This window comes from Macaca mulatta, chromosome 9, assembly GCF_049350105.2.
Source record: "Macaca mulatta isolate MMU2019108-1 chromosome 9, T2T-MMU8v2.0, whole genome shotgun sequence".
Lineage (NCBI taxonomy): Eukaryota > Metazoa > Chordata > Mammalia > Primates > Cercopithecidae > Macaca > Macaca mulatta.
In genome coordinates this window covers 55,535,238-55,558,630 of record NC_133414.1, presented here as the reverse complement: position 1 = coordinate 55,558,630, position 23,393 = coordinate 55,535,238, and the positions used below count along the sequence as shown (strand labels likewise).

Sequence of the window (23,393 nt, the reverse complement as noted above, 5' to 3'; positions counted from 1 at the left end):
CTGGCACACACCACACCCACCGACGGTGCAAATGGCAGTGTTGCTTGTCTGAGAAACCAACAGGATTCCCACATCAACCCTCAATGACTACCCCACCGTGGTTCTGGTTCCTCAGGCTGGCTGTACCCTGGCACCATGCAGGATGGGGTGAGCGAAGGTCCTGCTTGCTCACAGCACACCTGCCAAAGACCTAAGTTGCTGCTCACATTCAGAGAGACCTCAGGAACCTTCAAGGCCTGTGTAGTGTGTGTCATGAGTGTGTGTATATGTGTGCATGCACAGGGCATGCAGGAGACAGGAAGAGATGGAGGCACGCCCACCCAAGACCCCATCTGCTCCAACCCTGCCCACCTCAGCTGGAAAGACTCGGCCCTAGTGTTTGACAGAGTAAAGTGCTAGACTGTTTCCAATGATCCACACTTGGCTGGGCTGTTTAATTTATTCATCTTTGGATGCAGAGGGGACCAGTCCCAAGCCCCCTCGTCCCACAGGTGTGCACGCACACACCTTGTCAGTCCATACACTGTCCAGGTGTGCATGTTCTCCAGGAGGGCCTGGAGCAGGCTACTTTGCAGGCAGCACAAGGCAAAGCTTTATTGGTGGAGGGCTTTGGAGGGATGCTGAGGACAGGCCAGGGCTTGCTCCTGTCTCCGGTTGTTATACCTGCCTTTTCTGAGTCCTGCTGCCCAGCAGCCCATGAGACAGGGTGTGCTCCACCCCAGTGCATGCAATCCCTCGGCACTGATGCAGCCCACACCTGAGCCTAGCCATCAGCTTCCTGCAGCCCTCAGCCTCAGTTCCCATGCCCTGAGGATAGTTCCTGCCAGACCTGAGCCTGCACAGCAGCCCCAGTCGGGGATCCAGCTCCTCCCTCAGGCTCTGACCCCAGCTGGGAAGGGGGTTCCTTCCCTGGTGCTCACCTGCAGTCGAGGGTGCCCCACAGAGCTCTCCCCATCCCTACTCGTCCCTCTTTCATCACAGTTTAGTGCCTCTCATGTTACTGCTCCTGTCTCAGGGGCCACGTGGGGCTGTCTCCTGGTCAGACTCGGGCGGACACACTGCACACATGCATTCCTTCTCTCACACACACTCATTCTTTCGGATGCATACCATTACACACCACGGGGGCACACAGTTACACACTTGTTCTTCCATATGCTCACACATTCTCGCACTGCCAATCTGGCTCTAACAAGCACATGCATTCGCTCATACTGGTGCCCACCCACTTTCACACACAAGCACACACATTTTCCTGCACCCTAGGTGCACACATACTAAGCATGGCCTGGCCCTGTCTGTGGAGGCGGGGGCTCACCAGCTCTCCACAGGCTCCTGGCTGTGGCCCTTGGTCTCCCACTCCCCCACTGGTGACCAGCAGCTCTGATGGGGCATTGTAAGGTCACCCTCACCATGGCATGGTGACCCTGCCACAGAAACACAAATGGAGCTCCAGATGATGAAAAACTTCCCTAGGATGGCAGCACAAGGGCTGAAATTTGGGACTTCTGAAAAAGAAAACAGTAACAACAACGATAGGATCCAAAAACTGCATGAATTAGAAGCAGCACAGGGCGTGTGTGTACAGCAGGCCCTTCCTGCAGAACCCCTCATGCGACACCAGCCCCACGCCTGCCCTTGATGGGTGGCAGACGATGCAGATGACAGCTTTATTATGGCCCAGCAGAATCTCCTTAAGAGACGATTTCCTAATGCAATCATCTTCCTGGGAATGGGAAACAGGCCCCAGGGCTCCTCCCTGGGGGCTGGGGGTGGAAAGAGGCGGTCCCTGCCTCCCCAGGCCAGCTGTCCCTATGGGGGTTCCTCCAGCCCCATGCTGAGCACTGTTATCCTCTCAGGATGTGACCTGTTACCTACCCCCACCTCCCCCACCGCTTCTCTCCCACTTCCCACTCATGTTTTCTCTTACTGTAGTCAAATATTTGACATGTACAACGAATACATTTCACAGAACATTTATGCTGAACAAACACTCAGGAGCCCGTGGCCCTGCTGAACTGGATGCCTGGCCACATGCTGCCCTCCCGCCTCCCCATCTGCCACTGAGTCCACCCCCACCAGCAGGAGCCCACGCCTGTCCTTTCTCTTGCCTCATTTTTTGACGTCATTCATGGAAGGCCCATTTTTGCTGGGTGGAGAATTCCATGTGGACAGCTATTTTCCTCCGCTATACATAAGGTCTGGCTCCCGTCTTTCAGCCTCACTGCTGCTGCTGAGGGCCCATGCTCAAGCCGGCCCCTCCTGGGTAACCCACTTTCTCCCAGCTGCTCCCAGGACCTCCTCTGTCTTTGGTGTTGTCCAGCATCGCTGGGATGCTAACGAGGCTGGTTTCCGCCTCTGCACCCTGTCCTCCAGATGGTGGCAGCGGCTCACTCACCAGCCATATCCAGGCCCTGGGCTGTTAATCCCGTCTCTATGCTGGTGTGCGGTGTGCTGATCAGCAGCCTGGGCATCTTCATGCCTTGCTACCTCCACTGCTTTGCCTCAGTTTGGCCCCTCCTCACCCCAAATTGTCCCCAACTCTTCCCCATCTCATCATGGCATGGCCCCACCTCACTGCTCAGGTCACACACCTTAGTCCCCAGAGTCCTTTCTCTTTTACCCCTCACCCCACCTCCTGAGTCCCTTCTGCCACCCCCATCCAACTCTGGACCACACATTGGGCATCACAGGCAACTTCGCACAGAGCAGCCAGGGTCCATTGAATCATGGCACCCTCTGTGGAGCCCTGTGTTAACTGTCCGCTGCTTGCAGAATAAAACATAGCTCCTCATCAGGGCTCCCAGGGCCCCCTCTACCCTCCAGCTCACTTCCTCCTCACTCTTACAGGGTGCCCACCTTCCTGCCACATCTGCCAACTCACTTTCTGTGAGCTGAATGAATAAACTGATGAACCAATGAATGAATCAATGAATCAACGAGCCAGTACAATGGTTTCATAAACAGGAGTGTGAAAGGACTGGGCACATTTGGGAAATGGTCAGAATTCGGGGACGGGAAGAGGGTAAGGGGACGGGGAGATACTGTGACATGGTCTCACGGGCACTGAAGCCACGGGCAGGCTGTCAGTGGCAGGACAGAGCTGTGTGGATGCACCCTGTGCACATGTGCAGTGCCCACTAGTGCACCAGCAGCCCTGTGGGGCCAGTCACTGTGCTGAGCAAACAAAGCCTGAGGCTGAGAACAAAACCACTCCTTTTCAGCTCAGGAAATGATCTATAGGTGCCTGAGGAGCCCTGGGCACCGGAGCGGCTCTCCAGACTCGCTCGGGTAGGACCACCTGCAGCACGCTGCACAGACCTGGGTGATGGGCTCTGTCCCAGCTGGAGGCTGCTTTTGCCTGAGGCTATAATCTAACTTTGCTTTTAGGAAAAAAAACACAGATCAAGGGAGGCTGTACCATAAATAACAAATTTGGAGGTGTATATAAAGAGAGATTCTAGTTTTAAAAAGTTATTTTAAATTGTGGTAAAATATACATGAACTTTATCATCTTACAATTTTTAAGTGTACAATTCAATGGCATTAAGTGTGTTCACACTACTGTGCAAACCATCCTTCCACAGCACTCTTTTTATCCTGTGAAACTGAAATTCTGTACCCATGAGACAATTACTCCCCCTCCTCTCTGCTCCCAGTTCCTGGAACCCTCCATTCTACTATCTACGAATTTGACAACTGTAAGGATCTTATATAAGTGGAATCATACAGTGCTTGTCTTTTTGTGACATAATGCCCTCGAGGTTCATCCACGCTGTAGGATGTGGCAAGATTTTTCTCCTTTTTAGAGCTAAGTAATATTCCATTGTATGTCTGTATTATATTTTGCTTATCCATTCATTGGTCAATGGACACTTGGGTAACTTCCACTTTGTGGTTACTATGAATAATGCTGCTAAAAACGGGGACATATAAATGTATCCTGACTGCTTCCTGCTTCCTTTCCTGTATGTATCCAGAGTGGAGGTGCTGGAGCCGAAGTCGGCTCTAGGTTTAACCTTTGAGGAGCCTTCCTGCTGTCCTTCACAGCAGCTGCACTATTTACCTTCTGGCAGTGCGCAAGAGTTCAATTTCTCCACGTCCTCACAAACACTGGTTCTTTTCTTTTTTTGATAGTAGACATCCAAATGGGTGTGAGGTGGTATCACACTGTGATTTTGGTTTGTATTTCTCTAATGAGTGGCAATGCTGAGAATCATTTCATGTGCTTCTTTGTCATCTGTAAATCTTATTCGAAGAAATGTCCATCTAAGCCCTGTGCTCATTTTTGTTGTTGTTGTTGTTGTTTTGGATGGAGTCTCACTCTGTTACCCAGGCTGGAGTGCAGTGGCACGATCTCGGCTAACTGCAATCTCCGTCTCCTGAGTTCAAGCGATTCTCCTGCCTCAGCCTCCCAAGTAGCTGGGATTACAGCCACCTGCCACCACACCTGGCTATATTTTTTTTTTTTTTTGTAATTTTAGTAGATACAAGGTTTCACCATGTTTGCCAGGCTGCTTTTGAACTCCTGACCTCAAGTGATCTACCTGCCTCAGCCTCCCAAAGTTCCAGGATTACAGGAGTGAGCCACCACGCCTGGCCCCCTGTGCTCATTTTGGAATCAGGTTTTTGTGTTGCTATTGTTGAGTGTGAGGAGTTCTCTACAGATTCTGGATTAACACTGACCAGATCTATGAATTACAAGTTTTTCTCCCGTTCCATAGGCTGCATTTTCACTCTTTTGATCGTGGCCTTGGTTCACAGAAGTTCTACATTTGATGTAGCCCAATTCATCCATCCTTTTTTCGGCTGCCTGTGCATTTGGTTTTTATAGTTTTAAAGATGTGTACCCAGCTAAATCTTCAGCTAGAACCAAGGTCAAACAGAAGCATTAAGTTTTTGGCCCCATCTGGCATCGCCCTGCTGCCCTGGCCACCTGCCTGGGGCAGATACACACCTGGGCACGGCCAGTTTCTGCTGCAGTTCCCACTTTAGCTGCTGTCCACTCAGAAGAGCACGGCATCCAGGCACGGGAGCGCCCTGACTGGCTAGGGAGTGCCCCATCTCTAGGCAGGTGTGAGGGCTCACAAGGGCTGGGCCACTAGCGCCAGCCCTCGGTGCCAGGGTCCCAGGGGGCCAGGAGCCTGCAGAGGAGGAACCTCTGCTCCTGCCAGCACCGCTGCTACATGCGCCTGGGTGCGCAAAAAATGTTTTTGTTTTAATTAATTTTAAAATCAAAAGGATGAAATAAATATAACAATAAGGAATAAATAATAATAAAGTGGCCTGGATTATGTTTGTCTTATACCAACACAGCTGCAGAACACAATTTTGCCTTTGAATGTGGGAGGGGTCCATGGTGCACGCATGTGGCCCTGGCTTGAGAGTCACCTGGTGGTGCCTGAGCCCCCAGGAGGACAAGGCTTAGCATGGAGCACGCAGCCCTGGGCAAGGCAGGGACCCATCCAAGGCCTCAGTAGAGGAGGCAGCACCCAGAGGCGGCCCAATCTCAGCTGCTTTCTGTTGCAGAGCCCTTCCCTTTGCCACGCCTCCTCCTCCCACAAGCCCAGGTGCCAACTCAAGAGCCTCCCAGGCAGCCACTACCAGACATTGGTTTCCAAGTGACGACTAAGTGCACCCTGCCTGGCGTCCTGCTCTCTTCCTCAATTCCCTGTGTCTTCCCTGCATCTGGGGGTGGCTTTCATCACCTCTAACTCAGGAGGTTCAGTGGCCTCTAAGCCTCACCCTGCCCAGGGCAGCCACCACACACAGCTGTTCACAGGCGTCTCTCTGAGCCATTTGCCAGGCCTGGGCCTGCTCATACATGTCCAGTTTCCCCTTCATACACAGAGCCTGGGATGTGCAGCTGCCTGCCTGCCCCCGCCACCAGCCCCTCACTCTGGGCCCTGGTGCTCGCTCGCTCGCTCAGCCTGGCCCAGGGCTCCCAGGTGCATGACTGTCCCTGTCCTCTCCACCTGTGGGAGTCCTGCCCACTGTCCTGAACAAGCTCCTGTCCCAGCCCCAATCTCTGCCCCAAGTCCCGACCCTGCTGGCCTTTGCCTCCCTTAACTCTCAGGGTTCTTGTCTGATGATAACAAGAGTATGAGGCTGACAGACGGTGCCCATACACTCAACCTGCTCTTGGCTGGGAGGGCTTCCTCCAGATGCCCTGCCTATGAGCCAGAGGAGGGCCCCACTGGCTGGCCTATGGTGGTGCCAAGCAGGTGGGACAGGCCACACATGCTCCATGCCTCTCAGTGTGTGGTGTGTTCTTGCACGTGGGGGCGGGCTCCCCGACACAATGCTGTTGGCTCTGGTACACAGCAGGAGCACCCGGTTATGCCTCTTGACGATGAACCCTGGGGTCCTGAGGTGTGTCCTACAGAAAGAACAGACATGCACTCCCCACACTGCCTGCATGCCTTGGGAGAGGTGACAGCAACTGGGTCCTGAGTACTTCCTTGAGCAGCAAAAGGAGCGGCTATCCTGGCAGCCCACAAACCAGGCAGGACAGATGGACACGCACATGCTAATGGCTTCCTGGTCACACACAGTCCTGGGCTCATGGGGAGGATGCTTGCTGGCCAAGAAAATAGGCAGCTTTTCAGCCCTTTCCCTGGCAAGGAATCCTTACTTTTGGAGAGATGAATGTGTTAGACCCTAAGGCTGGAGACCCTGGGACACCTGACTGGGGCACCCATGTGCACCCTCCCTGAGGTGAGCGGGCTGGCGAAGTCATCACACCCTTCTGCTGAGCTGACACTGCCCAACCTGTCTAAAGGGCCCAGCCCTGGGTGGAGAAGAGTGCCCAGCCCAGCTGAGGGGCCAAGGGGGCTACCCCACGCTGCCTGTTCTGAAAAAATGCCTGACCAAGAGACAGCCACAGACAGGCAAGTGGAGGCTAAAGGGAAGGGACTGCCTGGGGCTGCAGCCACAAGCAGGAGCCAGTGCCCAGCAGGACGGGAGGGCTGGGGGCAGAGCCAGAGTGAGAGGAGGGGAAAAGCAGTAGGAGGTGGAGGCAGTTCAGATGAGCAGCAACAGCACAGAGCTGGAGGCGAATGCTGGTTGGAGACAGAAGGTCAGCTCCCTGGACCATGAGGGCATGAACTTAGGAAGAAGAGGAGGGTTGGGCAAGCTTGTGGATTCCAGGCAAGGCTGTGGACTCCATCTGGGTGATGGAGAGAAAGTGTGTGTTGCAGTGGTAACAAGCCTGGAGCAAGGGGCATATATTTATGTCTCAGTTTCCCCTCCATACCCACCGAGACTCAGAGCTCCCACCACACAGGGGTGTTGGGAGCTAGAAGGAATTAAGGCACGTGAAGTTCATAGAACAGTGGCTGGCACCAAGCAAATGCTCACAGAAGATGGCTGCATCACAACCATCAACATCACCATTACCTCTACCACCACCATTACCTCCACCTTCCCCACCACTGTCTCTACCACTACCACCAGCACCATCACCTCCACTACTACCATTGCCTCCACCACCACATCCCCACCTTCACCATCATGACCTCCAACACCACCATCACCATCACCTTCACTAATACCATTGCCTCTACCACCACCATCACCACCACCATTGCCTCCACCACCACCATTCCCGCCTTCACCATCATGACCTCCACCACCACCATGACCATTGCCTCCACCAGCACCATCGCCACCAATCACCTCCACCACCATCACCACCTTCACCATCATGACCTCCACCATCAATACCCCCATCATGTCCACCACCACCGTCTTCACCATCACTACCACCACCACCACCACCACTCACCATCATGACTTCCACCATCAACATTATCATCACCTCCACCACAACCACTATCATCACTACCTCCACCATCACCATCACCAATACCAATACCACCATTACCAACACCAACACCAATATCATGACCATCACTATCACCAGCACCACCCCTATCTCACCTCTATCCCTACCACTCTCATCACTTTGCTGGCATCCTGAGACTTCCAAATGAAAGCAGCTTTGCCAGGTTTAACCTACACTAACCGTGGAAGGAAATCTGGGCTGTGAAGACCCACAGGGCCACCACTGGCTCATCCTGCCCACTATTGTATTTATAACCCTGCTTGATCCCTGGCACAGAGCAGGTATGAAGGAAAAGCCTGGGGCAGGCTCTGGTAACCGGAGTCCATAGAAGCCCCTCTTCAGGAGCACACTGCATCAGCCCCTGGTTCCTTGGCCCAATTGTACCCACGAACAAGCCAATACCTCCTTCAAGAAAAATCTGACAGCCTGTCCCATTCTTCATACGCTAGGTTTAAGCATCTCTCTGTAAAACCATCAAGAAAAAACTGGCCTCTGCAGCTCAGTGCACATACTGGGCACTCAATAAACACCAAGGGCAGCTACTTTCCTGGTGTCCTGGTGACACCAGTTATCATCATGGCAGGGCAGCCTCAGTACCAGACTTAAAAATTTATTCTTCCAAAATGCTGGGCAGGAGACCCAGTGCGGAGTGCAGGATCTCCTCAGATACCTCTTCTCTTGGACCTCTCGCCAGGCAGGGTGGCCGGTAGCTGGAAGAGCAGCGAGGAGGAGGAGAGATGGGGCCTGGCCCTGGCCTGGGAGGCACCACGATCCCTGCACGCACGAGCATGGCCCCCCTTCACTGCGGCTCTTCTCACACACCCGGTCTGAGCCCCTGCTGTAGAACTGAGATATCACTCACCTCATCCCATGCTAGAAAACAGAGGCCCAGAATTCCTGCCGCACACCCATGGTAGAACTGCAACCAGGGCATGAGCCTCCTGACACCCCTAAAAGCCATGCAGCCTTCTGCTGTGAGTGGGGAAGGGGTCCAGGCATGGCTGAGGTTTGGGAGAAGGAGGTCCGCAACGGGGCACTGCGGTATCTGGCACCCCAGGGCTACCTTCTGCACACAGACCCAGCCTTCTGCTCTGAGGGGCCCAGGCCCTAAGCTGCACAATGGCCACCACCCACACTTCCACACCCAGACCAGCTGCAGCGGCCTGGCCAAGATGATGGGCGCTCCTGCCCAAATGCGATTTCCCAGCTGCTGCGGAGTTAATCACCAGCCTCACTGGCAGTTGCTTCCGGCTTCTATGCAAAGGAAACTGCCAATTAGGTTATAATTAATTTCTTTCCTAGGGCAAGGCCTGGCTGTAACAAGACTGGCCACCCAAGTGGCCTATGGATGACCGTGTAAGGGTCACTGGCCCCCTTGGCTGCAAGGCTCTAGAGTCTGCCCCAGCTGATTACATTGTTCACTGGCCCTGGCCTGGGGCAACAGGGCCAGGGCATCACCACTGGCTTTGACCCTGGTGCCTCTGGCCTGGGCAACTGTCCCCATGCACTCAGCAAGGCAGTGACTCAAAGCATGTCCATGTGCTAATTTAAGTCAATCTGTCAGCTCATGTTCCTCAAGCTGAGACGGTCTTGCCCATTTTCGCCCTACCCCAGCCCCTTCTCATCCCTGCTCAACATTAACAAGTGGGAATCCACGGTGTGCTCCTTGTAAGCAAGTCTGCTTCAGGCGCTTCACCTGCGTCACTCATGGCATCAAAACAACTGTCAGAGGTAGGAACCATAAGGATTTCCACCTCACACAGGAGGAAAATGAGGCAGAGCTAGCTTAGGTACCCTGCTGGAGGCCACACAGAGGTTAGGAATTAAGCTGCAGTCTGGCCTGGGCTTGTCTGTTCAGTGACAGGCATGCAGAGAAGCCGGGGCACTGTGAGCTACCTCCCCTTCTGCATTGGACTGCAGAGCAGAAGCTGGGCTCTCCCTGGGGAGAGGACACAAAAAAGGCTTGAGGGTCTGCTCTGGTGGAGAGTCAGGGGAGAGAGTCGCGAGCCTCTGAGACAGTAGGTTTCAGCCCAGCACAGACCTGGGGCCAAACAAGCTGCTAATCCTGATGCCCCAGGTCACGGCCAGGCAGCCCAATGAGGGGGCACCACCTGCATCTGGATGCTGTTATCCAGGTCCTGGGAGCAAAGACCTCAACATCAAGGGTGAAGAGGAATCCAAACCCAAGGCTGGGGGTGCCATGCAGGGAAGGGGATGCCCAGGGGAGTGGTGCCAAGTCTTCACCTAACACTGCCCCCATGTGTGACAACTCACACCCCCTCGGGGCCTCGGTTTCTCCATGTGTAAAATGAGAGGTTTGCACTGATGTGTAAGCTCCTCTCAGCCGAGGTCCTTATGCCCTTTGAGTCCACGTGATATCTGTGCAGGAGTATTCACAGAATGAGCTCCTGACGAGGGGCTGAGGGGCGGACGGTGGCTGAGATGGAAATCGGGACAGGCTCTGGCCGAGGTAGCCCCTGAGGGGTGAGGGACATGGGGCCAAAACAGGATTAAGACTGCAAGTGTCCTCCCAGGCCACTGACGATGAGGCAAGAAGACAAAGGCCTAGTCCAAAGAAGAGAGTTCAGCAGCAGGAGGGAGCAGAAAGGCAGGGCAGAGTGGCCCAGTCCATCCCCCTGTGCCTCCCCGCTGTGTGCCAGGGCTGGGCGCTTGACCTCCCTAGCTCTGTCCCTAGCTTCGAATGGGGACAGAAACTCCTCCTTGGGAGCACAGAGTGCCTGTCTATGGATGCCAGTGTTTCACCCCCACCAAGCAGATTTGCAGGAGCCCAAAGAGGCTGCTTGCCACCCTTGGGCCAGGGACCCCGGCTCTGTGCTGACCTCCCGAGCTACCTAGGTGCATCCACCACTGTCCCAAGAAAACTGCCCCAGGCCCTGGCAGCATGACATAACACCACAGCAATGACAATAATCAACTTACGGCAGATCCGATTATCAGCCTGGTTATTTTTAGAGTCAGGGTTCAGGGTGAGCGAGAGAGGGCGGCCCTGGGTTCCCATGTTGCTGAGTCTTGTCTTGTCAGTGGGGTGGGGGTCCGCTGGCTCCTTGCACCTTCCCCCTCCTCCATCCTTCACAGGGTGGTTCCTGGGAGGCCCCTTCTTATGCACAAATAGTGACATCATGGATTCCAGATGTTTGTGCTCAATGTGGCCTCAGAGTCCGGGTCTTCCGAGAACGTTCTCAAGGTCCCCAAGGGCAGTGGTGATTCAATGCCCATGTAAGGAATCAGACGAATCCACATCCTCCTCACAAGGGACCCGGGGCTCAATCACTAACGGTGACAGCCCTGCATGAAGCTGCTTCTCTGCAGCTCTTGATGCAGATGCGACAGCAAAGTCAGCTGTACGGCAAGACGGCCACCCAGTTAGACAACAGGCAGAGGGCTCAAAGAGATGCTTCTCCAAAGAGACATGCAACTGGCCAGCATGCACAGGAAAAGATGCCCAGCACGCCATCACCGGGGAAAGGCAAACCAAAGCCACAATGAGCTAGCACTGTGCACTGGCTGCACGGCCAGAGTGAGACATGAACCAGAAAACAACAGGGAATTATACGTGGTGGTGAGGATGTGGATAGATTGTAACCCTTGGGAATGTAACACAATTCAACCACTGCGGAAAACAGTTTGGCTGCTCCTCAAAAAATTAAAACAGAATTACCTAGCGATTTCATGTCCAGGTATGTCCCCAAAAGAACTGAAAGCAGGAACTCAGATATTTGTAACAGGAATGCCCCTGGCAGCATTTTTCGTAACTGCCAAAAGATGGAAAGCACCCATGTGTCCATCCCCAGATGAATGGGTGACAGCACACTACTTACCCCTGACAGGAAGGGGCTGACGCATGCCACAGCCTAGAGGAACCCTGAAGACCTTATGCTGAGTGAAGCCAGACAACAGTCCATGTACATGAAATATTTCTGGACAGGCCAAGTCACAGAGACAGGACACAGGCTGGGGGTTGCCCGGGGACAGGAAGCAGCTGTTTAATGGGTATGGGGTTTCCTTTTGGGGTGATGCAAATGTTTTGGAACTAAGGCAATGCCTGTGCAATGCTGTGAATGTGCTAAATGCCACCAAATGGTTCACTTATAAATGGTTAAATTTATGCTATATAAATTTCACAATTAAAAAAGTGTAACCCATAATTATTTGCTACCCTGTTTTCCCCTCCCTCCCCCTCAGCTGCTGGGCCTGCCACCAGCCCCTGCTATGTGGACCAGGACAAGGGCTGGAGAGCCGAGAGGCAGACGTGTGTGCAGGCACACCCCTGCATGCCCGCATCCCTGTGTCCTCTGAACTTGAAGCCTCCTGGGGTGTTCAGAAGGGCCATGTGACAGGCTCCCAGGGAAGACAGGGAAAGTGACAGTGGCCCCCTCCCAGGCCTCAAAGCTCCTCAAGCCTCAGGCTCCTCGAAACTCTGTGCCTGCCTATGCACACAGCCGGGCACACGGGCTGGGAGGTGTGGCCACCCAGCAGGTAAGAGCCATGCCAGGTTGTGCCACAAACAGGACACAGTAGATGGTGTTAAGCTCCTGAGACTGGGGGCGTTCCTGTCACCAAGTACAGTTTCACCTGCCCCTGCAGATACAGGTGGTGGGGAGGCTAGGGAAGTAAAGACAATTTGAGACTTTCCTGGGTCATGAGTTTTCAAGGTGCTGTGGGGCGTCCTGTATGTGACCTGCCAGAGGAGTCTCCTGCAGAGACAACCTGCAGGCTGCCCACCAGTGCTGGGTCCCACAGCCAGGCTGGCCCCTCACGATGGCAGAGCAATGTGCCCATGTCACCAAGCGCCTATGAGCCCCGTTGTTTTCCTGGGTGAGGAGGGCCAGGCCTGGAGCCCCACTTGGGCTAAGTGTTAGGCTTCCCGGGGGTGGCAGATGCCCTACAGGCAATGGTGGTGGAGCAGGAATGGGAGCAGAGCAGGAGGAAGCCCCTGGCCCCTAGCCCAGCAACAGCTGCCGGGTGTGTGCCAGTTGCACTGGCAAGTAGTATGAGGAAGAAACCCAGTGAGTCCTCTCCCTCCCTCCGGAGCTGCACCGGCTCATGCTGCACCCCCAGCTCACTCACCCTCGTCCCGGCACCCAGAGCACACATCTACCCCAGCATCTCCCCGCTCATTACTTAAATTCTAGGAAATAACATGTCTCCTTTTTCCCTCTCAGGAACACAAGGGCAAGAATCCTCTGGAGTCACAGGCACACAAGGGAACTGGAAACAGCTTGGTGGCCACTGTCCTCCTGCCCTGGGGCCACACTGCCCCTCAGGTGCTTCCCTGGAACCCTAGCTCCTGCAGGGCACAGACTGCAGCAGCACAGAGGAGCAAGAGCCAGAAGTGGAAGCACAGTTGCAGCACCCGAATCTGGGAGGGGGTCCAGGACCTGGGGCTGTAGGGCCACAGGCTCTCCCTTGAGCATAGAGCCCCAGCACCAGGCCCTCCAGGTATCCCTGGTATCAGGGAAGAAAGCCTATGCCCGCTGGTCCACCAGGTGGGTGCACACCTGTCCAGGTGCAGCGGTGACCTTTGTGTGGTGGTGCCTGGGCTGCTATACTTTGTGGAGCCACCCTTGAGGCAAAAGCAAACAGAGGTGTTTGCTCGGAGCTGGCCACCTGCTCCCTCCAGGGCCAGGTGCTACCTGAACTGCTGTCCTTAAGGTCCTGCTGGCACCATCTCCCTGCCCCAGGCTTTCCAGAGGCCAAGAGTCCAGCCAGGGGGAGCTGCAGGAACAAGAACACCTCGCTGCCTGCTCTTGCCCAGCTCTGTTCTGTCTGGGGTCTCAGGGTGGACAGTTCAGGGACCCATGGGCTTCATGGCCTCTAGGCTTGGGGAATGGAGGGGAGCAGGGTCCCTGAGGCCCCCATGATCACCCAGCTGCGGGACCAGAGCTCCATGGAGGTCCAGGCCTCATTGTCTCAACACCTTCAACCATGCCCAGGCCTGGCCCCAGAGCTCAGGGAAGGCGGGACGAAGCAGAGAGGTAAGGCGGGACGAAGCAGAGAGGTAAGGCAGGACCTCAGCGGCTGCTAAGTGTCCCAGAGCCTTGGTCAGGAGAGGGCCTGTCCTCCAAAGTTCTCCTATGAGAGGTAGAGCCTGCCTCAGGGAGCAAAGAATCAATTCCCAAGGCTCCGCCTCAATCCCTGAGCCAGCCCCGGCTGCTGTTCTAGTGGGGGAACCAGGTGGGTTCTGGTGGGCCTGGGGCCTTCTCCCCTCCCAGCCCCGAGGGGTGCAGTGCCTGGATTATGGACCCCAAGGGACCTCCCAGCTTGACCTCATAGTCCCACTGACTGGCAGCCTCCCAGGGGCCATGGGGTGCTCCCCTACCCCATGGAGCATGGAAGAAGGCTCTGGCAGGCAGATGGGCAGGGAGAGACGGCCTCGGTGCCATCAGCTTCTCTGTGACCATGACCGAGGTGCGCTCCCTGCCTGGTGGTCACTGCCCAGTCCCCGCTCCTCGCCACACACACATGTGGAAGTCACTACACAGGGTCTCCTTGACTATGGTCTCTTGCTGCCACGAGACAGCTCCGGAGAGTCCCCAGCCCTAGAGCAGCAAGGCAGGAGCCAAGGCTCCCTCAGGAGTGCTCCCAGCTGCTGTTGTTACTATATTGCTACTGTTATTGGTACTATTATTGTTACTATTAAGTCACACTGCTGAAAAATAATTGCAGAGGAGAGGGGAGATAGAGGGCACAGCAGAGAACGGGGAGGGAGCATAACTCAGCACCAGGGAGCAGCCTCTGAGGCAGGGAGAGGGGACGGTGGGGCCCACTTCTGGGGGAGGGGCTCCTGAAGTAGAAAGGAAGTGCCTCTGCAGGCGGGGAGGAGGGGAGCAGGGAGCCTGGGGGCTGCGCCCCGCTTTGCCCCTATTCCCTGGCTTTCTTCTCCCAGGCTGTCCTGGAGGATGGGGAAGACGAGGGGGAAGGCCCTGTCCCGCATGAGGAAACACAGCTGTACCCCTGACCTTGATGCCCAACCCCCATCCCTACACCCTTGTCCTCAGCACAGTAGCTTCCATCCGACGCCAGTGCCTCAGGCATATGTTGGTCGCAAGGGCCACAGCCTGGTGTCCCAGCTGAACATCTGCATCGCCATTGGCAGCAAGATGCTTTCCTGCCATCCACAGAGCACATGCGGCCGGCCCTTCTGCTGGCACAGCCATGCCTGGTGCTCGTCCCCAGACCCATAGGACTCCCAGACATCAACTAAAGCTGATGAGACCCAGAGAGTGTCTCAGGGTCTGTGCATGGTGCCACATGTCACCCTGGGATCTGGGTTGGGATGTCCCGAGGGCACCTGGAGCCCAAGGCGGGGGGACTCACCAGTGGGTAGGCAGGCTTAGGGCAACCTCCCTGGAAGCCCTCCTTAGCCCCACCCTGGACCCAAACCACTGGCCCAGAGAACGGGCTGGAGCAAGCCAGAGGGCCAGGGTTGGGGAGCTCCTGCATCCTCTCCACCAGTTCGAGTCCATAGGCTATGAGAACCTCAGTTTCCTCACCTGTGAAATGGGCCAAGGCCATGGCCCTTGCAGACTTGTTGGAAAAGATGAGGTGAGTGGGCACAGCACAGGGGCAGTGCACTGTGAACCCCCATGGGGTGCTACTGTTGGTATTAGCCTTATCCAGTTAGGATGAGGGGACCTAGAGGGTCCTCGGCCAGGCTGCAGAGGGGGAAGGTCTCAGGGGAGATGGCAACTTTGGGGCCTTCCCTTCCCCTTGGCACCCCAGGTTCCATTTTAACAGATATCATAATTTTTAATTGATTTTCTCCTCCCCTGGCTAAAAGGCTATTAGCTCCCCACTAGGTGAATGCATCCCATTTTCTTCACACCACCAAGGAAACAGCGATTTCCTCAACCTGTCCCTAAAGTGATTCTGCAGAATAAAGGCAATTTAGTGAATCAGCTCAATGCACTTCCCCATTTGCTCTCTGCTTGCAGGCCCCCAGCAGGCCCAGCCCACCAGTGTGGGCTGCAGGCAGCTCCTGGACACCAGACAGGGTCAGTGAGCTGGGGTGGAGGAGAAAGCAGGCCAGGCCCAGGTGAACCTGATGAAGCCTCTGGCCAGAGAAAGGAGAGGAGGAAAAGGATGAAGCAGGGGGAGCTGTACCCCTGGCTTGAGCTGCCCATGCTGACACCTGGTGGTTCAGGCAGAGGTGGGCCGCCTAGGCCCTCTGCAAAGGGTGGTCTGGCAGCTTGGATTGGGGCCCTGCCAAGTCACATTGCCCAGCTCTTCTATGCTGGGAGCAGAAGGCCCTGGGGCCCGGGGGCAGAGAGGGAAGGTCCTTCCTTGCTGCAAAACAGGACCCAAGAAGCCAGGCCAGGAAGACAAGAGACAAGAGGCTTGCTGAGGAGCTGTGGGAGGTTGAGGTGCAGGGTCAGCCTGGGATCTGGGGGGAACCCCAGAAGCTGAGACTCAGTTTCCTCATCCAAGCAACGGGGACAGCCATATCTATGTTGAGCAGTGAAATGTCAGAAACCTTTAAGAGCAACTTTTAAATGAATGTAACTTTTAGATGGAGGTTCTCTCACTCTGGTTCCAGCATACCTGGGGCTGACAGGCTATGCCCTGCAGGTATGAGGAGTGTGTGTCCCTGCATACACACGTGGGGTCCCTGTGTGTGCGAGTGATGAGAGGGGCTGGGGTCCCTGTGTGGACCTGGGTGAGGCAGGGTGTGAAGGAACCACGCTGTGCGTGTCCACAGCCTTGGGAGCAAGTGCCATGAGAAGGGGCAGGAGTGTGTCTTGATGGTGATCCAGTGTGAGTGTGTGTGTGTGAGCTGGGGAAGGACTCTCATCCTCTAGAGACCCTGTCTGTGCCTGTCATCAGGCCCAGCTACTAAAGGGCAGCGTCCGCAAGAGGGCGCTTGAGGCCGAGCTGTCCCCGGGGGTGGTTGGGGAGCACGGCAGGGCTTACTGGGGCGGTCCTTGGCAGCTCCAAGAGTGCGGCTTGAACCTCCCGAGCTGTGTCTCTTGGGAAAGAGCCCCACAGGCCTCTCCAAAGGCCCCAGCTGTCTACAACAGGGAGTGGGGCTGCCTCTCCACTTCCAGTGCTACCAACTGTGGTGTCCGGGTTATCCCAGGGGCTAGGGGTTCACGATCTCTGGATTGCGGAAGCTGTCTGTGGGCCAGGGTTCTGGGGATGGAAAGCTACCTGAATGCCTGCTGAGTGCCACAAGCCAACCCCCAGAGCCTGGCCCCCACAGCCTCACTGGCCACCCCGACTGAACGCAACGCTGTGGAAGGGTGTGGGGAAGTCCCCTGCCCAGCACATCAGCAGCTGCTGACACCTGACCTCCTACCCACAACCTCAAAGCCAAAGCCACAGCCCAGAATCCCAAGACAGCCTCAGGGCGCCTTGTTTGCTTCTGCCCCGTGTCTTCCCCCTGCAGCACTGGGACCCCAAAGTCCTAACACTCAGAACAGATAGGAGGGCAAGGGCTTCTCCCCTGTCCCTCGCTAGGTGGACTGGGGACCCACTCTGGCCTCAGCATATGCTGAGCTGAGGCACAGGTCACACACATGAAGTCTCAGGCAGGCCTGGAAACTCAGTCTGTGCAGGGCCTGGGGCCAGAGACAGGTTGACTGCCCATGGCTGCTTCTGTTCCCAAAGGCTGTGGGGAGAGAAAGCCCTTCCTAAGGAGTGAGGGAGGATGGCCAGGGCTCCTACCCTCTTAGAGGGAAACTTGGTTCATACACAAGCACTTGGAGGGAATTAAGTCAGGGCCAGTTTGAGGGACACTAAAACGTGCACCAAGGGGTCAAAGATTGCACAGCCTTGCGGCTCATTCTGCCAGAGTTTGGGTGGGGTCGATGACCATCTTTGCAAGGCCACACCTAATGCTGGGATCCTAAGGCATCTGCGGTTTCACCAGGCCCAGCACCCACGCTGGCTGGCGGCGCAAACCCCTACCCCACCCCAAGCCCTGGGCCTCCTATGGCCGCATCTTCAGCATCTCTGCCAAGCAGCGCCACACCACTCCAGGGCTGCCGGGTGGGACTCCGATCACAGCGGCCCCTCGGGGGGAGCCACCCCAGAAACCACGGTTTTTAGGTGTTTAAAGACCAGGGCGGCAAAAGCGCACGAGGGAAAAGCAATCTTTTCAAAAGAGCCTCCGAAACCCTCGGCTGGCCAGGACGGCAGAGCTGGCGGAGTAACGCACGGACGCTGAGCGGGAAAAGGAAACCAGGACGGAGCCGTCTCCTGCCGAAACAGAACTCCCCGCACGAATCGCGGGCTTTTGGGAGTCCCTGACCCATCCGCCACGCCGGCTCCGAAACTGCTGTCCAGTTTGCTCCAGGACGCGGCTTTGGCGTAGGGCGCGGCCAGATTTGAGACCTGCGGCTATGGCTAGGGCTCTGAGCACCGGCCCCTGTTGCCCGGCCTGCGCTCCGCTCCCGCCCGAGACCCGCCCAGCCCCAGCCCGAGGCGCCCTGCCCGCCGCCCGCCGCAGCCACTGCGCTCCCAGCCGCGGCCAGGCGGCCGGCGACCGCACAGCCCGCTGCCCACAGCAAACAGAAAGGCGCTTCTGAATGCGTCCTCTCCGCTGCTCGGCGCCAACTTCGCCCTGGCCGCTGCGGGCGCCGGCAGCCGGCAGCCGGCAGGACTCACCTTTGCCTAGCAGCGGCAGCAGCAGCAGCAGCAACAGCAACCGCAGCCCCGCGGCACCGGACGTCGCCTTCGCCATCGCCCGTGCGCACTGGGGCCGCGGCTGGAGGGCCGGCGGCTGGGGCCGGCGGGTCTGGGTGGCGGGTGCGGCGCTCAGTCCGGTTGCCCCATCCCCGCCCGGCGAGCGGCGGACACGACGGACACTGGGCGCGCGGCAGGGGCTCCGGGGCACTCAGCGCTGCTGTGCGCCCTGCTTCGGTCGCGGGACTGAAGCGAGGCAAACGCCGGCTGCGCCGGAGAAGCGGGTAGGGGCGGGACTGGGCGGTGCGGGGGCGGTCCAGGGGTGGGCCAGGCGAGGCCGGAGGCTGGCGGGGTGCGGGCAGGGGCGGGGCTCCGGTGCCTGCTCTGGCTGCGCGGGGTGCGGCCGGGGCGCGACGCGCGTAGAAGCTCAGTGCGGGACGTGCGGCGCGGGCCGGGTGGGGCTTGGGGAGGAGCGGGGTGCGGCCGAAAAGGGCGCGGCAGGAGTCGTGTGCGGGCCATGGGGCGCGGTGCGGATGGAACCCTGGAGCCCGGGTCCGATGGAACCCTGGAGCCCGGGTCCACGCACCTCTGCACGCAGAACCGCTTTTCCTACCCGGTGCGCGCCCACTTGCAGTCCCTGCGTTTTGCCCTTTCCGCTGCACAGAAAGGGCAGGGATGCTACGAGGGATGCAGGTCTGGCCGACTGGCTCGGGGTGCGACCCCGCGGACTCAGAGAAGGGCGCCCCGCCTCCAGGCTCTCCGCGGAGCGCATGCTGCGCCATTTCTCAGAGGCGGGAGGCGCAGTGGGAGCGCGGCCTCTGCTGGGGCTGGAGGCGGGAGGCGGGGAAGAGCTGAGAGGCGGGGAAGAGTGGCAGAATAGCCTTTTTCAACATCCTGGGGTAGTAGAGAGGGTAGGGTCGAGGAAGGGCAGTTTGTGATTCCCCCCACCAGTACTGTTCCAACCCTTGGAAACCGGAAACTGGCTCCGGCCGCCTTTCAGAGACCTGGTGCTGGTGGCCCTTGCATCCCTTACACAGCAGAACTCTTTTAAGAGGTGGGGCTGACAGTCGGCGAGTGAGTAGCAGGGAGGAACTGGAGCCCCAAAGAATCCAATTTTCCCCCAAAGAAATGATGGAAATGATGCGCAAAACACATTTACCCCTAGTAGCGAGCAGCAACTAGACCTGAGAAGGGGTTCTGGGTGAGGCTGGATATGGGCTCAGTGGGGAAGTTCTCTGTTCTCGCCCCATCCCTCGCTGCCTTTTGAGGTCTGGCCTGCACCTAGGCGCAGAGGGATGGAGGAAGGGAAGCCCATGGGCCCTTGAGGATGAAGAGCCTGGGAACCTGGGCACAGGGCGCCCCTGAGCCAGCCGCTCCTTTGCCTGCTGTGTGCAGAACCCCGCCCTCTTGCCTGGCTGAGCTCAGGGCTGAGTAAGTGATCTGCACATCACTGCAGATATGAAGTCAAAGTGAAGTCACCCTCACAGGCAGGAGGGGGAACTGCCAAGACAGAGGCTGGCTTGCACTCAGCCAACCATGATGTCCAGACCTGGCTTGCTGAGAGGTAGGTGGCCGGGGCACAGGCCTGGCAGCCGAGGAGAGCCACTCTGGGCCACTGGACTCCGGCTGCCTGCCACACCCTTCCAGTTTATGGAGCTGGAGTTGGCCACAAGGGGCTCCCTTGGGTGCAGATAGGTTCCATCTCTGGTGCCAGTGGCTACCCAGGCTGCAAACTCAGGCCTGTGCCCAGGGAAGGGACCTGATAGGTAGGGAGGGGCTGGGGGCATCTTTTGGCTACAAACAAGCTCCTGTGATCGGTTTCTAGGTGAATGAAGAGGGAAGTGGGTAGGCTTAAATAGCCCCACCCCCACACCTCCCAGGGACCACCCTGGCCAGCCCTTGGCTGACATTGATGTCTGGCTGGGCTCTGTGTGGCCATCTTAAGGAGCCATCTGGGCTTGTGCTCCTGCCTATCCTACCTTAGACCTTTCCACCCTCTCGCTCCACCCTCACCCTTGGGGGTCCTGAGTGAACACCTGACACCGTGAAAGGGTGTCATTTACCCCTTAGAAAAAGGTCTGGGGGGCCCTCGCAGGATACACCTGTGTTCCCATACATGGACACACACGCACACAGATGCATGCCTCCCTGACACGTGCACGCCCAGGGATCTGACCAAAGGGTTGCTCAGCAGAGGACAGAGGTGAGGCCCAGAGCCGGCTGGTCTCAGGGACTGCGGGGGGAGGAGATTCAGCCCTGCCTGGGTGTAGGCTCAGTATCCAGAACATCAGGCAGCAGGAAAGAGCTCCTCACCCAGCAGAGGGGAAGTGAGGCCACCCCCTGAGGTCTCACAAGGGGAGGCGGAGGCCGGGTGAAGTGCAAGGCAGATGTGCCAGTCTTTGGGTGCCCAGGAGGCCTGGCCCTGACTTCTTTCAGTCCATGGGGTGGGGAGGGCCTGCAGGGGGCTCTGCCCCTTAGTCATCTCTCTGAGCCTCAGTTTCCCCAGCTATAAACATCTCCCTCTCAGAAGAAGGGGTGAAGATAGAAAGAGGGGTGCATGTGAGGGTAGAGCCCAGTGCCCAACAAACAGGAAGCCGTTAGTAAGTTGCAGCCATTGGGCCTCCCTGGGCCTGGGCTCGGGCACCCTGGCCACACCGTCCTGCTGAGGGTCACGGGCTCTCTGGGAGCTGGAAGAGGGCACATCAAAATGTGGTCGGTGCTCCCTGTCCCTGCCCGCAGGTCCCCTTGGAGAATCTTTAGGACAGCTTTTATGAAGACACACATCCTGGGTCCCCCGCTCCCTAAAAATCCATGTTAAAAGAAAAGTTCAGGGGCCAGGCTAAGGGCTCACACCTGTGATCCCAGTACTTTGGGAGGCCAAGGCAGGAAGATCACTTGAGGCCAGGAGTTCGAGACCAGCCTGGGCAGCAGAGTGAGACTCTATCTCTAAAAAAAAAAAAAAAAAAAAAAAAAAACCCAGGAGGTTCTGCTGCAGGCATCTGTTTGGAGTGATTAGACCTGATTTTGAATTTTGCCATTCATAGTTGTGTGACATTGTATACTTTACTCCTCAGCCTCAGTTTTGCCATCTCTCAAATGGGGACTGAAATAGTGTCCCTCCCTGGTGACTGTGAGGAGATGGTATTTTCAAGACTCTGCCCCAGTGCAGGGTAAGATGCTTAGTGGGTGGGCAGCTCACACCATCTCCCTGCAGCATGTGAGAACTTGGAGTTCATTCATTGCTTCTGAGCAGATGAAGATTACCTGGAGCTCCTCAGGTCTGACTCCAAAGCACCAAAACGCAGCAAAGGGAAGGGAGGGAGGAGGGCAAGCCCATCATGGGCCATGCCTGTGCAGGTTTGCCTGGCAGGAGGCGGGCGGGATGCTCTGTGTCCTCTGACCCAGGTGACGTGGGGTTCTCTGCCTGCACTGAGAAGCATGGTCGGAGTGAGGCTGAGTGCAGTGACAGGAAACTGGCTCTGGGGGTGTCTAATGACTTGCAGGTAGGGGAAAACACATTCAAGAATGCAGCTCGGTCCTGGTGACACTGGAAGGCTGGGTGGCATTCCTAGAACTGCTGACCGAGGCCTCTCAGAGTGGACGTGGGCAGGGGTCCAGGTCCCTCCCATGGGCAGTGTGACATGGTGGTTGGAAGCACAGACTCTGAGGCTGGCTATGTGCACTGTTAGCAAAGTGGTCGGTGCCTCAATTTCCCCATCTGCCTGCCACTGCCCTCTGCTCCCCCATCGGGCTGTTGAGGTGAGGGGCAGGTCTACTGCTCCCCACGGTTTGCCTCCCTGGCCTTGCTGTTGGTGCCCTCCAGGGCAGCTGCGAGGAGGAAGCCAGTGACCACCAGCTGGCTCTCAGGGCACCCAGAAGGGCTGCTCAGCCAGCCCACCGCATGCCAGATATGCTGTTTCCGTGAGCATGCTCACAGAACACCTGGCCTGGGCTCGCAGGGTGTGGCTGCGCAGGACAGGCTTTACCTAACCGTGCAAGTCCTGCCTGCCTGTGGACCTCAGGTGCCCTCAGGGGTGTTTGTAGAAGAGCCCTCAGCCTGGCCTGGGAGAAGACCCCTTTTGTATCCTCCCTGGGGCCTGATTAGGAGCCGAGTGCCTGAACAGAAGCAACAGGGGCCTACATATCCATCAGAAACCCTGGGGGGTTCAGGGAAAGCCCACCTCCTCCCACCAGCCTGCCCACCTACTCCCGCTGACCTATCATTATCACTTTGCCGACCTCACTTTTCCATGCCCCCACACTTCGTTCTCTTCTGAATTTCTTTCCCTCGTCCTCCTTTCTTCTTCCCCCTCTACCCCTCTTCTCCTCCCCTTCCCTTGGAGGAATCTCCATCCTTTTTGCCCAGCACCAGAGCCAGGCTAGCCACACCACTCAGCAGCTTCTGTGGTGCTCTCTGGGCCTCGGTGTCATCCTCTGTGACATGAGAGCAATAACATGGGCACTGACTTGAGGGTAAAGCCCAATGATGCATCAGTGGGCTCAGTAGACAGTGGCGGTGTTTCCTGCCCCTCTGCCAGGGTTTCTCTCCTACAGGAGGCTGTCTAGGTGTGGCCTGGGGCAGTAGCATGGTGGGAAGGCTGCAGGGGGCTCTGAGTGTGTCTTTGCTCTGTCTCTTGTCCCCGTGTCCTTGGCGGGTTACCGAGAGTCTCCGTGCCTCAGTAGGAAGGCAGAGCTCCTTCTCCCTTAAGTTCCCTGGGGATGGAGCCAGTCAGTCTGCACAGAGCCCTCAGCCCAGGGACCCTTGCCATCAACATGAGCTGCCACTGCATCAGCCTCTATCCTGTCAGCTGTAGGAGCTGAGGCCATGAGGCCCAAGCAGCCACTGGACGGTGCTAGGGTGGCACAGAAAGCCAGGGGACCCTGGACCCAAACAGTCCAGACT

At 57.0% G+C, this 23,393-nt stretch overlaps 1 protein-coding gene across 1 annotated transcript in view; it reads right to left on the bottom strand.

Annotated features, from left to right (window-relative positions):
* Positions 1 to 19,310, bottom strand: part of RET (ret proto-oncogene) — a 53,602-nt gene extending 34,292 nt beyond the window's left edge. Inside the window, exon 1 of the mRNA XM_015146882.3 lies at positions 18,473 to 19,310. Coding sequence (XP_015002368.1) covers positions 18,473 to 18,548 — 76 coding nt within the window. The 5' untranslated portion in view covers positions 18,549 to 19,310. The remainder of the gene's footprint in view (positions 1 to 18,472) is intronic.
* Between the last annotated feature and the right edge of the window lie 4,083 nt (positions 19,311 to 23,393).